The sequence below is a fragment of the Bubalus kerabau genome, chromosome 3 (assembly GCF_029407905.1).
Source record: "Bubalus kerabau isolate K-KA32 ecotype Philippines breed swamp buffalo chromosome 3, PCC_UOA_SB_1v2, whole genome shotgun sequence".
Classification (NCBI taxonomy): domain Eukaryota; kingdom Metazoa; phylum Chordata; class Mammalia; order Artiodactyla; family Bovidae; genus Bubalus; species Bubalus kerabau.
In genome coordinates this window covers 145,396,656-145,413,129 of record NC_073626.1, presented here as the reverse complement: position 1 = coordinate 145,413,129, position 16,474 = coordinate 145,396,656, and the positions used below count along the sequence as shown (strand labels likewise).

The 16,474-nt window shown below is 35.5% G+C and overlaps 1 protein-coding gene across 12 annotated transcripts in view; it reads right to left on the bottom strand.

Annotated features, from left to right (window-relative positions):
* NBEAL1 (neurobeachin like 1) overlaps positions 1–16,474 on the bottom strand; it is a 163,042-nt gene that overhangs the window by 50,610 nt on the left and 95,958 nt on the right. For all 12 annotated transcript variants that reach the window (XM_055573157.1, XM_055573156.1, XM_055573160.1 and 9 more), the window contains 4 exons: positions 16,241–16,390; positions 11,655–11,812; positions 9,419–9,543; positions 5,628–5,754 (listed from right to left, as the gene is read on the bottom strand). In XM_055573157.1, coding sequence (XP_055429132.1) covers positions 5,628–5,754; positions 9,419–9,543; positions 11,655–11,812; positions 16,241–16,390 — 560 coding nt within the window. The remainder of the gene's footprint in view (positions 1–5,627; positions 5,755–9,418; positions 9,544–11,654; positions 11,813–16,240; positions 16,391–16,474) is intronic.

Sequence of the window (16,474 nt, the reverse complement as noted above, 5' to 3'; positions counted from 1 at the left end):
TTCTACAAAAAAACATTCCACTGCATATTTCACCAACCTAACAGGTAATACTGCAATCCTTAAAGCTAAGCTCAAAAAAAACTAAGAATGTTTTCCTAAATAGTGAAATTCTAAAGTTCACAGTGATGAAATTGAGAAATAAGTAACTTAAGGCAGTACACAGTCTGTTGCTTATTTATATTCTATGAAAGAAGGAGTTTTGGCTTTTCATTTGAAAGTGAATGAGACTGACATCCACTGAATTCACTAATCATTGAAGAAAGAAAATAAAACCCCATTAAAAGGCTGACCAAAAAAATCTACCCAAATCAAAGAGCTCCCTAGACAACCACATCTACGCAGTTTGCTAAAAATAATCAAGGAAATATTTTAAAATCATTAAAATTATATGAACAAAAGAACCTGCTTATACCAACAAAAGATAATACTGAATCTGGTCAGTTTGTAATATTAAAATAAGTTCTGAAGAAATATTTGCCATATGTTGTTTATAACCTAAACAAAGTGATGCTCAGAATAAATTATAAACTTGAGACTCAGCTAATCATTCTTGGCTGAATGTGAGGCTTTACAATCATAATAAAAGTCAGGGCAGATGTGTAAATCACCAAATTTGAATGAATTCCCTAAACCACTTACAGATCCACTGGCAAAGAGTGGCAGTATTACTGATCAAGGAGTTTAACACAAGCACAAACTAATTACTGGCTGGCCACTAAGCTATGCTGATCCAGAGGCAAGCCCCAATAAGCAGAGTTTTAAAAATAAAACAGAACAAAAACCCAGTAAATACAGAGATCAATGACATTCACTATAGGTAAAACAGATTCCACAGACTTAATCTACCAAAGTCATTAGACAAACAAAAATACAATAACAACAACCAAAAACAAGGGAGGAGATCAGAAACCAAAGTGGATATAATTTTTTTTTTAATGTATGGGTTTCACAAAGATTATGAGACATAACAAGAAACAGGAAACTATGGACCATGAACTTAAAAGAAGTAAAAAGAAACTATTTCAGGGAGGACCTCAGAAGTTCAACTTAGTAGACAAAGACATCAAGGCAGCTATCATAAAAATACATGAAAAGAATTAAAGAAAACTATGTTTAAAGAACCAAAGTGCATTATGGCAAAAATGTCTATTCATAGAGAGATTACAATAAAGAGATAGTAATTACACATATATTTATAAAAAGGAACCAAATGAGAAATTCTGAAATTGAAAAATATAATAACTAAATGAAAAATTCACCAGGAAGACTCAACAGCATATCTGAACTTGCAGGAGAAAGAAGCAGAGCTCTTGAAGATAGATCAAAAAGAAATTGTCCAATCTGAAGAATACAAAGAGAAAAACAATCAAGCAGAATGAAAGAGCCTCAGAGGGTTCTATCATGCAAAACAACATAAGTGCAAAGGGAGACCCAGAAGGAGAAAATAGAGAAAAAGGCCAAGATATATTTGAAAAAATAATGGTAACAACTTCTCAAATATGAAAGAATTTAATCTACACATCCAAGAAGCTCAGTGAACTCCAAGGAGGACAAACACAAAGATATCCATACATGGACAGAAAGTCAATGTGATAAAAGCTAAGGACAAGAAGAATAACTTTAAAGCATCACAATACAGTATATAAATTGTCAACCGAGAATTCTATAACCAGCAAAACTACCCATCAAAAAGAAAGCAACAGTGCTCAGACAACTAGAATCACATGCAAAAGAATTAATACAGATATCTACATCATTCCACATACAAAAATTAACACAAAGTGGATCAAAGAAAGACCTAACATAAGAGATAAAATATAAAACTTAGGAAAAAATAGATAAAAGGAAATTCATCAAAATTAAAAATACCAACAAAAAAGTGAAAAACCCAATTTAATGGAAAGAACATTTTTATAAATCCTATATTTAATAAAGGACTTGTTGCTAAAATATATAAAGAACACTTACAACTCAGTAACAAAAAGACAACCCAATTAAAAAGTGCAAAAAAGTTCTTCATAAAGATTTCTCCAAAAAAGACATATAAATGGCCAAGAAACATATGAAAAGATGCTCAGCATCACTAGTCATTAGGGAACTGCAAATTAAAACCACTAGATACCACCTTCTGAAAGTGAAGTTGCTCAGTTGTGTCCAACTCTTTGAGACCCCATGGACTGTAGCCTGTCATGCTCCTTTGTCCATGGGATTTCCCAAGCAAGAATACTGGAGTGGGTTGCCATTTCCTTCTCCAGGGGATCTTCTTGACCCAGAGATCAAAGCCAGGTCTCCTGCATTGCAAGCAGACACTTTACCATCTGAGCCACCAGGGAAGCCCACCACCTTCTAGAATGATATAATAAATTTTACAAAAACAACAGAGAGGGCTTCCCGGGTGGCTCAGTGGTAAAGAATCTGCCTGCTAATGCAGAAGATATGTGTTCAATTCCTGATCCAGGAAGATCCCACATGCTGCAGAGCATTAAGCCCATGTGCCACAACTACTGAAGCTCTCGTGCTCTAAAGCCCATGTTCTGCAATAAAAGAAGCCACTGCAAAGAGAAGCCTGTGCACAACTAGAAAGTAGCCCCCACAAAATGCGACGAGAAAAAAGCCTGTGCAGCAACAAAGATATAGCCAAAAATAATAAATTAATTTAGACTTAAAAAAGAGAGAGAATAACAGATGCTTGAATGGATTGGAGAATCTAATATGAAAATTAGAACTTTCATCCATTGCTGAAATGTAAAATGGCATAGTCATTCTGAAAACTGTTTCATAATTCCTCAAAAGGTTAAACATAGAATTAGCACATGATCAGCAAATCTAAGTTTTTTTTATGTGGAAAATAACTGAAAACATAAGTTCACACAAAAATGTATACATGAATATTCAAGACAGTATTATTCATAATCATCAAAAAACTAGAGACTACAGAAATGTCCATCAACGGATGAACAGATAAACAAAAATAATATATTCATATAATGGAATACTATTTAGCCAAAAAAACTAATTAAATATTGTTAGATGCAATGACCTGGATAAATACTGGAAATATTATGGGGAAAAAAGTAAAAATTGTTAGTCGCTCAGTCATATCTAACTCTTTGTGACCTCAGGGACTGTAGCCTGCCAGGCTCCTCTGTCCATGGGATTCTCCAGGTAAGAATACTGGAGTGGGTAGCCATTCCCTTCTCCCGGGGATCTCTCCATCCCAGTGATTGAATCCAAGTCTTCTGCATTGCAGGAAAATTCTTTACTGCCTGAGCCGTTTATACCAAAAGGCAACATATTATATGAAATACATGAAATGTTGAAAACAGGCAAATTCATATTGAAAGAAAGCCAATAAGCCATTGCTAGAGGATGCAGGGAGGGAAAATTGGGACCGATTACTAAAACAGAGACATTACTTTGCTGACAAAGGTCCATCTAGTCAAGGCTATTGTTTTTCTAGTGGTCATGTATGGATGTGAGAGTTAGACTATAAAGAAAGCTGAGCGCTGAAGAATTGATGCTTTTAACTGTGGTGTTGGAGAAGACTCTTGAGAGTCTCTTGGACTGCAAGATCAAAGCAGTCAGTTGTAAAGGAAATCAGTTCTGAATATTCATTGGGAAGACTGATGCTGAAATTCCAGTACTTTGGCCACCTGATGCGAAGAGCTGACTCATTTGAAAAGACCCTGATGCTGGGAAAGATTGAGGGTAGGAGGAGAAGAGGAGACAGAGGATGAGATGGTTGGATGGCATCACTGACTCGATGGACATGTATCTGGGTTGATTCTGGGAGTTGGTGATGGACAGGGAGGCCTGATGTGCTACAGTTCATGGGGTCTCAAAGAGTCGGGCATGACTAAGTGACTGAACTGAACTGAACGGAACTGCAAAGTAGAAGATCTGCTTTTGAAGTGATGGAAATGTTCTTGGACTAGATAGTAGTGATGCTGTACAACTCTGTAATAGACTAAAAAACCACTGAACTGTACACTTTAAAATGGTAAATTTTATACTAAGTGAATCTCAATTTTCAAAAAATATATCTCAGTTTTTTAAAAAGCAGCCAAAAATGAAGACAAATTAAAAACCTCCACAGATGACAAAAGACTAAGATAATTTGTGGCTTACAGACATTCCTTATAAGAAATACTAAAGAGAGTCCTTCAGGCTTAAAGGAAATGCACCAGATGGTAATATGAATGTACACCAAGAAATAAAGCATATAGGTAGGTAATTATGCAGGCAAATATAAATGAAAACATAATTACATAGTTTTTTCTTCTCGATTTTAAGACAAGTGCATAAAACAGTAACAGCATAAGCTGTGCTGTTGGGCTTAAAATATATAAAGATTTAATACTATGGTAATAAAACAAAGGAGATATGAGAAATGAAAATGTTTTACATTTGCTTAGGGGAAGTTTTTGGGCTTCCCTGGTGGTTCAGAGGGGAAAGAATCTGCCTGCAATGTGGGAGACCTGGGTTTGATGCCTGGATTGGGAAGATCTCTTGGACGTGGGCATGGCAACCCACTTCAGTATTCTTGCCTACAGAATCCCCACAGACAGAGGAGCCTGGTGGGCTACAGTCCACAGGGTCACAGAGTTGGATACAACTGAGCAACAAAGCACAGGGGATGTTTTTAAACTACAAATTCAAAAATTTTAAGTATATCTAAGGCTATTCAGGATATATATTTTTTCTGGTAGAGGTCTCATAAGTTATATTTTTCAAGGAATTTATCCATTTCATTTAAATTGTCAAATTTATTGGCATAAAGTTGTCATTTCCTTTTAATTATTTTAATGTATTTCTTTTTAATCATTTTAATATCATCATTAATCATTTTAATAGCATCTTCTCCTTCATTCCTGATACTGGTAATTTATGCTGTCTTTACTTCCTGCTGCTGCTAAGTCGCTTCAGTCGTGTCCGACTCTGTGTGACCCCATAGACGGCAGCCCACCAAGCTCCCCCGTCCCTGGGATTCTCCAGGCAAGAACACTAGAGTGGGCTGCCATTTCCTTCTCCAGTGCATGCAAGTGAAAAGGGAAAGTGAAGTCGCTCAGTTGTGTCCAACTCTTAGCAACCCCATGGACTGCAGCCTACCAGACTCCTCCATCCATGGGATTTTCCAGGCAAGAGTACTGGAGTGGGGTGCCATTGCTTTCTCCGATACTTCCTAAATAGTCTAACTAGAGGTTTATTGTTCACTTATCTGATTTTTAATGACCAGCTTTTTTTTACTTTTTCTTTTTGTTGTTTGGTTTTCTCTTTCATGGAGTTCTGCTTTTATCTTTATAATAATTTCTTCCTTTTGCTTAAGAGCTTATATTTCGTCCTGTACTTACCATCTAAACACCTCAGTGGTATCTATAAATTTGGTAATGTTTTTATTATCATTCAGCTCAAAATACTTTCTAATCTCAAGGTCCAGCTCCAAATTAACCCAGTTCTAAGAAGCCTTCAATGGTTTCAGTTGACACTGATAGACTCCTAACAGTTGATATAGTATTAACTATTGGATTTTGGAAATGTATAGTATTACAATTTCAAGCAACTATTTTCCACAATTTTACAATCCCATCTCTCAGAATAAAGTAATTCTCTCAAGTACTGATACATACATATTTACTCTGGATGTTATTTCCTCTTCAGGAAGATCTAATTTATCCTCCTCCATATCACTAACTTTTACTTGTTTCACCACTTCCAGAAGCAATGAATCACTGGAAGGCTGTGAGTGTTGGATACCTGTTTAAACATAAAATATCTGTTAAACACAAGTAGAAAAACCATATCAGAGTCCTTCTGTAATTTCTGACTGTTAATTGTATGATTATAAGAAGGTGCTTGAAATTTTCTAGCATAAAAGTGATTTACTACAGAAAAGCTGTTATACATAATTTAGAGTTATCTGTCCTACCTCTTGAGAAACCTATATGCAGGTCAGGAAGCAACAGTTAGAACTGGACATGGAACAACAGACTGGTTCCAAAGAGGAAAAGGAGTACATCAAGACTATATATTGTCACCCTGCTTATTTAACTTATATGCAGCGTACATCATGAGAAACGCTGGGCTGGAACAAGCACAAGCTGGAATCAAGATTTCCGGGAGAAATCTCAATAACCTCAGATACGCAGATAACACCACCCTTATGGCAGAAAGTGAAGAGGAACTAAAATGCCTCTTGATGAAAGTGAAAGAGGAGAGTGAAAAAGTTGGCTTAAAGCTCAACATTCAGAAAACTAACATTCATGGCATCTGGTCCCATCACTTCATGGCAAAGAGATGGGGAAACAGTGGAAACAGTGTCAGACTTTATTTTTCTGGGCTCCAAAATCACTGCAGATGGTGAGTGCAGCCATGAAATTAAAAGACGCTTACTCCTTGGAAGGAAAGTTATGACCAACCTAGATAGCATATTCAAAAGCAGAGACATTACTTTGCCAACAAAGGTCCGTCTAGTCAAGGTTATGGTTTTTCCAGTGGTCATGTACAAATGTGAGAGTTGGACTGTGAAGAAGGCTGAGTGCCGAAGAATTGATGCTTTTGAACTGTGGTGTTGGAGAAGACTCTTGAGAGTCCCTTGGACTGCAAGGAGATCCAACCAGTCCATTCTGAAGGAGTTCAGCCCTGGGATTTCTTTGGAAGGAATGATGCTAAAGCTGAAACTCCAGTACTTTGGCCACCTCATGAGAAGAGTTGACTCATTGGAAAAGACTCTGAAGCTGGGAGGGGTTGGGGGCAGGAAGAGAAGGGGACAGCAAAGGATGAGATGGCTGGATGGCATCACTGACTCGATGGACGTGAGTCTGAGTGAACTCCGGGAGTTGGTGATGGACAGGGAGGCCTGGCATGCTGCGATTCATGGGGTTGCAAAGAGTCGGACACGACTGAGCGACTGAACTAAACTGAACTGATGCTGCTTAACGGATGTTTTTAAATTATTATACATATAACAAAAGGAATAAATGTTTTTAAAATGGTATTTGTTTTTAATGATGGTATTATTTATGTTTCAGAAATAGGCCAAGTAATCTCTTTAACCATATTTACTTCTAAAGCATGCCAATAAGTAAGTGTTATTCTCACTACATTAATTCAATAGAATTATCCTTACTGTGCATTTGTACTATAGAAATATTAAGAAAGAATGTGAAAAATTATTATTCACTGCAGGATAATACATAGGCCATTCTGAAGTGTTTCTTTCTGGAGTACATAGAATAGATAATTCTGATACATATATATGCCACAAATGTAATGAACTATGCATTATGTAAGAAGGCTGGGCCAGTGCAATGGAAAGAACATGGGTTGTGAAGTGGTAAACCTAAATTCAACTTCCATTTATTAACCATATGACCCGTCTGAACCTATGTTTCTGTAACTGTGAAATGGAGATACATCACATTACACATAAAATAAATGGTAGCTATCCTTACTGTACATTTACCTCTGAATTATCTGAGTGGCATAAGAGTAGTAATGAAAATATATGCATAATTTATAGATAGGACTAGAACAAATTCATATGTTTAACTATGTATATAGGCATTTCATATTTAGAAAATAAAAATAATTCATGCTAAATAACAAAACATTATAAAGACAACAAAACTGCTCAGTTTCTCAAATGGTATCCTTGCTGACACACAAACTGAATTAACCTAATGTACAGTTGCATTTTTCCTTTATAAATCTGTTTTGACCACTTTGATCACATACAAGTCTATATAATCTGATATAAACAGAATAATATTGATGAAAATACTTATAGACAAACATATGGAGTAGGTAAAACACTGAAGTAAGCTTCAGAGAACTTTAAAAGTTTTAAAGACTGATACCACTGGTTTTCTATTATTACCAATTTCACTTTGAAATGTGTGATTTCTTACTTCTGTACAATTTTATTATCACCATTGTACCTGGGATAATTTTGAAAATTAGATAAAGAGAGAAAGAGATGGAGAAAGAGAAAGGACACTGGTCTTCCTGAACTTAAAACAATGGCAACCAAGAAGAAGAAACAAAATTATATCTGTGTACATGTGTTAAGAGGGATGAAGAAGGACAGGAAAGGGACAAGGAATTTCCTGGAGTGATATTTCCTGACAAAAATGAAGAAAAATAGAGAATACTATTCCTTAAGTGTTACTAAATTGAAGTCATTCACCAAAAGATGTTTTCTCAGTGACAAGTATAAAATTTCAAGAGGTAGAAAAGTATAATAGTCTCAGGACACAAACAGGGAGGACAAGCTTGTATGCAAGTGACCATTCCTATATAAGAGATTCTCAAAGTTAGTGTTTGTACCAGGGAAAAGGCCATTATTTTACATTAAGGAAAATTACTGAGTCTCATTTATTTCAGAATGTAAGATTTGAAATGGCAGGCATGATAGCTCTCATTTTTATGGCACTTACTGTATGGGCTAATTTATTATGGCAATTAAAAAAAAATAAGATTAAAAAACTGGTACTCATTTTATCTATAACTTAGTCATTAAACACAAGATGCATGACTAGCTTTGGTAAAGTAACTACAATTTAGTATACACATGACTTTTAATATTTTGGGTATTTCAGGGACCCTTCTTCAAAAAGAAAAGGATTTGTCAAGTCAGATGGTTATAAAGGAAAGTCAAAGTGAAGTCGCTCAGTCAGGTCGGACTCTTTGTGACCCCATGGACTACCAGGCTCCTCTGTCCATGGGATTTTCCAGGCAAGAGTACTGGAGTGGGTTGCCATTTCCTTCTCCAGGGGATCTTCCCAACCCAGGGGTCGAATCCAGGTCTCCTGCATTGCAAGCAGACACTTTACCATCTGAGCCACCAGGCAAGTCTCATAAAGGAAGGGCTTATAAAGGAAGGGCTTCCTAAAGAATTATAGACACTCTTTAAAATCTGTTTTGATATACTGCTAGGCTACATGTTTTTAAACACACTTTTTTTTCTAGAAAAAAAGGCATTGACCCATCTAGATACTAAAATGTCTGGAGTTCTATAAGAAGACTACGTCATAAAAGAAGGACCTAAAGAGTTGCTAAGAATTCGAAATATATTTAAGATTAGCTTCAGTTTCAGAAGGCAAAAGGCTCAGGTTAAAGTACCGTATTTTACTATAACATAATGGATACAGAGACAACACATTTCACACCAACTGCTGTATAATTTTATGAGTTTATATTTTTCTTTGAAAAACTTCAAACATCAACTGAAACTGGAAGTCATTTTAGATTTGACTAAGATTTGACAAAGGCAACATAGACAGCCATTTAAATATCAATTATAAAACATCACCCTCTCTCAAGAACAAACAATTTTCAAACAATTAATAAAAACAATTACCAACCCCTACCACCACTCTCATTCTCTGCAATAGATAATTAAACAGCCATTGAAACTCACCTAGATTATCTCTCAAAGCACTAGCTTCTTCGTGGGTTTTGAAATTATAATTTGGCACCAATTTAAGTCTCATGCGGGAATAATTTTCTACATTAGCTAGTTTCCAGTGAATTGGATTTTGTTGCCTATGAATATTCACAAGTAAACAAATAAAATTATTTTAGTTTAAAATTACAAAAGGTCAGCTGATTGAAACAAAGTAAAAAAGTAACATGTATTTTACGTTTCTTTGGCATCATTTTATAAAAGCATCCACATTCGTATCTCATTTGACCCAAACAATCCTGAGGAAAAAAACCAATGTTAGTATGCATATCAACAGTTAATACCTAAGGAATCTAAGACAGGCTAAATTACTTGCCTAAGATGCCATGGAGTTTACAGACATCAGAAATAAGATTTGAACAGAAATCTTCAGACTTATAGCTTGATATGTTTTACTCTTTCACTGTTACAAGGAATTTCTTAACTAGCTATATATGAGTTTATTCAAAATACAGTTTTCAAAATAAAATAATAGTTTTACTACAAATAAAGATAATATAATTACAAATGTATCAGAGATCTAAATATGAGTTAAAGCTCTTAGGGGAAACACAGGAGTAAATCTTCATGACTTTGGATTTGAAAATGGTTTCTTAAATATGATATCAATAACATAAGCAACAAAAGAAACAGATAAACTTGATGTAAACTTAAAGTCTTTGTGCACCAAAGACCACTTATCAGGAAAGTGAAAAGACAACCTATATATTTATAGACAATATATCCAATAAAGGCCTATTATCGAGAAAATAAAAGGAACTCTTACAATTCAACCACAAAAAAATCAAACAATCCAAGTTAAAAATGGACAAAGAAAAAAAATAAAGGACTTATACATTTCTCTAAAGAACATATATAGACGGTCAACAAGTATATGAAAAGATACCGATGTCATTAGTCATTAGGGAAATGCAACAAAATCATAAAATACCACTGTATAACCAATTGATGACCATAATTTAAAAAAAAATTTTTTTAAGACAAGTATCATAGTAAGGTTGCAGAGAATCCGGAACCTTCAAGCACTGCTGATAGGAATGGGGCAGCTGCTATGAAAAACTGTTATGCAATTCTTCAGTAAGTTAAATACAGAATTAACATAGCAATGCTGCCTGCAGGTATACGACCAAGAAAACTAGAAACGGGAGTTGAAGCATACACTTGGTCACAAACGTTTACAGCAATACTATTCACAATATGTGTGTGCTCAGTCGTGTCCAACTCTTTGCAACCCCATAGACTAGAGCCTGCCAGGCTTTTCGGACCATTGGATTATCCTGGCAAGAATATTCCAGTGGGTTGCCATTTTCTCCTCCAGGGGATCTCCCTAACCCAGGAATTGAACCTGTATCCCCAGTGGCTCCTGGCAGATTCTTTACCACTGAGCAACTGGAAAGCCCACTATTCACAACAGCCACAAAGAAAACAACCCAAATATCCATCATCCATTTCATACAATGGAGTATTATTCAGTCATAAAAAGGAAAGAAAGTACTAACACATACTACAACAAAAGGAAAACACTATGCTAAGTGAAAGAAGTGGCACAAAAGGCCACCTATTGTATGATTTCACTTATATGAAATACCCAGAATAGGTAAATCCATAGAGACAGAAAGCAGACAAGCAGTTACCAGGGATCAGGGGAAGAGTTAACAGGCAGTGACTATTACTGGTTCCAGGGTTTCTTTTTCAGGTGATGAAAAGGTTCTCAAGCTGGACAGTGCTCTCATCTCAAGCTGATTACACAACATTAGAAATGTACTTACTGTCACTAAATTATACATTTTAAAGCAGTTAAAAGAGAAAATTTTATATTGTGTATTTTACTAGAATAAAAAAGGGCTGTTAAAAATATGTGTATGTAATACAATTCAGCAAAACAAAAATGACTGATCAAGTAAAGAAATAGTAAAATGTTTAAACACATAGCATCACTAACCCTAGCTCAAAGAGGTAGTGTCAGGAAGACAGAAGTAAATGGATTCAAAACAAATTCTACATTAAAGGGTAAGAGTAAAGGAAACAACTCCACAGTGAAAAACATATAAACACAAAGCTCTACACTTACCAAACCTATAATTCATAAAAGACAAGCAAATTAATTAAAAGCAATCTTGTAAAAATTGGATTGGAGAGTTCATGAAGTTCTAGATCAGAGTTGTATTTAATGAATGACAGCTAATCCTACCTTTTAGCCCAAGGTCCCCTTTCACATGTAAGATAAAGCTTCACTGCCTTCCAGCGTCTCAGAGTGGCTAACTGCTGACTGCTAAGTTGTTTCAGCATGTTATTATACCTCAAGTTCTCCTGGCGTACTTTTCGATTAAATGGCTCCACAAAAAACTCCTGAAAGAAAGAGCAATAAATAAGAGCACCGAATCATGTATTGAGAGGCATGTTTAAATTTGAATGTCATAATTTTAGAAATCTGACTCAATAAAATCATAAAATGAAAAGAAAGAAGCTGGCAACCAACATGATTTTCTTATTCCATTAGAATCATTAATATCACTAGCTATAATACTTGTTTTTTTAATATAAGAAAATAACAAGCCAACAATAAATATGTGAAGAACTTCAAAACTGTAAGGTGTCTCAAAATCAGATTATTTAAGACTTAGAATTATTAACTGCATCCCATCAAGTAAAATGATTTTCTTTGGGGATTTTTTGATTTATAAGGCATCTGGAATCTGACTCAAGTCAAATAAAGTAAGAGGACCACATTCCACACTGATGGCCTGAAAGGCAGTGCTGAAGACAAAAGACACCTATAGGAGTAAATCTCTCACAATGAAAAATTCCATCATTCAGGAGTGCTTCTTTCAGAATAGCATCCTCTCTAGCAAATGAATTCACATACCTATTCCAGTTTTCAGGATAAAATAAGATTCTGGTAATAAGTTCTACCAAGATATAACTCTAAACCCTGAAATTAAAATTCTAAAGTTTTCAGAAAGACAAGAGGTAAGCCTGGTTTAGGACTTCCCAGGTGGCAGAGTGGTAAAGAATCTGCCTGCCAATACAGGAGACATGGGTTTGATCCCTGGGTGCGGAAGATCTCCTGGAGGAAGAAATAGCAACCCATTCCGGTATTCTTGCCTGGAAAATTCTATGGACAGAGGAGCCTGGCAGTCCATGGGGTTGGTTGAAAAGAGTCAGACACAACTGACTGACTGAGCACGGAAGCCTGGTTTACCTACCTCACACTGACATTGATTAAGAAATATTAGGAACTAAAACAGTATTCAACTTGTTTCAAACAAATCAACAGTGAATTACATTAAAACGAATGGTTAAAGACATGGATTTAAAAGACATCTTTTACTTATCTTTTTTGGTTAACGCTACGCAACTTGGGGGATTTTAGTTTCCATGTGGGATCAAGCCTGAGCCTGTGCAGTGGAAGCACAGAGCCTAAACCACTGGACCATCAAGGAAGTCCCTACCAGCATCTTTTAAAGAGTTAATACTGTACTATATGGTTGAGAATACAAGCTTTGGAGCTAGACCTCAGTACAAATCTTACCTACTTAATTCTCTGAGGCTCAGTATCATTACCTGTAAGTTGAGGTTGACAATAAATGTCATGTGTTTAATATAGGCTAGAAAAGTAGCACGGAGAAGGCAATGGCACCCCACTCCAGTACTCTTGCCTGGAAAATCCCATGGACGGAGGAGCCTGGTAGGCTGCAGTCCATGGGGTTGCAAAGAGTAGGACACGACTGAGTGACTTCACTTTCACTTTTCACTTTCATGCATTGGAGAAGGAAATGGCAACCCACTCCAGTGTTCTTGCCTGGAGAATCCCAGGGACAGGGGAGCCTGGTGGGCTGCTGTCTATGGGGTCGCACAGAGTCGGACACGACTGAAGCGACTTAGCAGCAGCAGCAGAAGAAAAGTAGCAAGCTTTCAATAAATTACTTATTATTATAATTATTACTGTAATTACTGCTAGATTTATAGGATATCAATGATTTGGGATACAGTGTTACCAAATATTTAAAACAGATCATTGCTGTGACAACTGAAGAAGTCATGAGAATTCCATGATAATTAAACATCAATTTCACAGCTTTGCAGTTTGAGCACATGAGGATATTCGAGCACATAAATTAGGTTTTTCTAGAAGCGAAGGGTGAAATTACAGAGAAAAGAATGGTTGGAATAATAACTGGTAGAACTTCTATGAGGGAAATACAATAATAATTATTATCATAATTGCTGCTGCTGCTACTGCTGCTAAGTCGCTTCAGTCGTGTCCAACTCTGTGCAACCCCATAGACGGCAGCCCACTAAGCTCCTCTGTCCCTGGGATTCTCCAGGCAAGAATATTGGAGTGAGTTGCCATTTCCTTCTCCAATGCATGAAAGTGAAAAGTGAAAGTGAAGCTGCTCAGTCGTGCCCGACTCCTAGTGACCTCATGGACTGCAGGCTACCAGGCTCCTCCGTCCATGGGATTTTCCAGGCAAGAGTACTGGAGTGGGGTGCCATTGCCTTCTCTGATCATAATTGCTACGTACCAGTAATTCTACTTATTCTAGGGAAGTCATTCTGGATAAACACAAAAATATGACTAGAGAGATGATCAGTAATAGCCATAATAAAGAAAAAATTCGTAAATTAGGAAATTTCTAAAACTAGGAAATAAGTTTAAATTTTCTAATATATACAATTATGGAATATTAGCCATTTAATGGCATGGGAAAATACTCATGACACATTTTAAGTTAAAGTAGTAGCAAATGAAACTATCATTTCACTTAAACCAAATATATACATAAAAACACAGGAAAGATAACACAGCAAAATGTTAGTAGTAGTGGATTACAAATGTTTCTTTTTATGCTTAAGTTATAAAATAAAGCTTTATTTTTATTTGATCTTCTTTGTTTCATCTGTGTTTTGCAGTTTTTAGCATATATATTCTGTACATATTTTGTTAGACTGGTATCTAACTACCTCATTCTTTTTAGTCTTACTGTAAAGAGTATTTTTTTTTAAATTTCAGTTTCCAATTGCTTATTGCTACTGTATAGAAATATGATTAAATTTTGTATATTGATCACAGATAATCATGCGATCTGTAAATAGCTTTATTTCTTCTTTCCCAATATGTCTTTTATTTCTTTTTCTATTCTTACTGAATTTGCTACAATACAATACAATACAAAGAAGCATGAAAGTGAACATTTCACCCTTAATGGGCAAAACACTCAGTTTTTCATCATTAAATATGAAGCCAGTTGTAGGATTTTTGTAGAGATTTGGGTCTTCCCTTCTATTCCTAGTTTGCTAAAACCTGATCATAAATGGATGATGAATTTTGCCAAATGTTGCATCTACGGATATGATCATATGCCTTTTTTTGATAAGTTTATTAATATGACTGATTATCAAATGATTATCAAATGTTGAATCAGCCTTGCATTTATAAGATAAACTATCCCGGTCGTGATGTTATTTTATTATACATTGCTAGATTTGGTTTATATCTATGTTCCAAAAGGGATACTGTCTTCAGTTTTCTTATACTGTTTTTGTATGGTTTCAATGTGAGGGTAATACTGCCATTATATAATGAGGTGGGAAGTTATGCCACTTTTCTATTTTCTAAACAGACTCTGAAGAACTGGTCTAATTTCTCTATTAAATATTTGGTAAAATTTGCCAGTGAAACCATCTGGGTCTAGAGTTTTCTGTTTTGGAAGGTGAAGTGAAGTGAAAGTTGCTCAGTCATGTCCAGTTCTTTGCGACTTCATGGACTATACAGACCATGGAATTCTCCAGGCCAGAATACTGGAGTGGATAGCCATTCCCTTCTCCAGGGGATCCTCCCAACCCAGAGATCAAACCCAGGTCTCCTGCATTGCTGGCGGATTCTTTACCAGATGAGTCACAAGGGAAGCTATTTAACTATAAATTCAATTTCTTTAAGAGATAGAGGACTATCCAAGTTATTTACTTATTATTGAATTATTTTTGGAAATTTGTATTTGTGAAAAAACTGATCAATTACATTTAAAGCATCTTATTTATGTGCACAGATTGGCTGAAATAATCCAATTAGCATGTTGATGTCTGTGAGGTCAGTGGTAATTAATTTCTGGTAGGAGTACTGTTTCCCCCTTTTTCCCCCCCTCAATTTGGCTACAAGTCTATCAATTTTACTGATATTTTAAAGAAGCAGATTTTGGTTTCATTGGCTTTCTCTATTGCTTTTCTGATTTCATTTTCATTACTTTATGCTCTTTAATAATTTCTTATTTAAAAACTAATGTAGGGAATTCCTTGCTGGTCCACGGGTTAGGACTCGGTGCTTTCACTGTGATGGTGGGGATTCAGTCCCTGGTGGGGCAACTGAGATCCTACAAAAGGTGCAGCACAGGCGAAAAAAATATAACAGTAGATTACCTTACTTTTTCAAGTTTCTTAGGATGAAATGAACTTATTAATTTGAGGTCTTTCTTCTTTTTTAGTATAAGTACTTTGTATAAATTACCCTCTAAGCACTGGTATATACTCAGCCTCCTTAGAGATACCTTATCAGCTTAATAGACATTTTACATAATCACTGTGCTTAGAACATTTTGATATTAATTTTTAAATTGCTACTTTTCAGTTCTTTTCTTCTAATTCTGAAATAATTTTCTGACAAACAGTAAGAAATACTGTTTGTTTTCAAAGTTCAGGCTTCTTATTACTCTCATTTGAACATTAACTGCTTGAAATCAACATAAAAAAACAAATATTAAAACATCTAATAATTTTTACCTGAAACTTGAGCTTGCTTTCTCCCCCATCCCGGTCTCGCTTATGCATATTCACCATTAAGGCTTCATAACAATCTTTCCAATAAAGTGCCATGCTCTCATGACCATCATAAAACGTATGGGTTTCATATTTCTTCATATAAGGTACAATCTTATAAAAAATATATATACACAAAATTTACTATATGCTTCCATAAAAATGATACTTTAGTAGACAAAAACCTCACTCAATAAA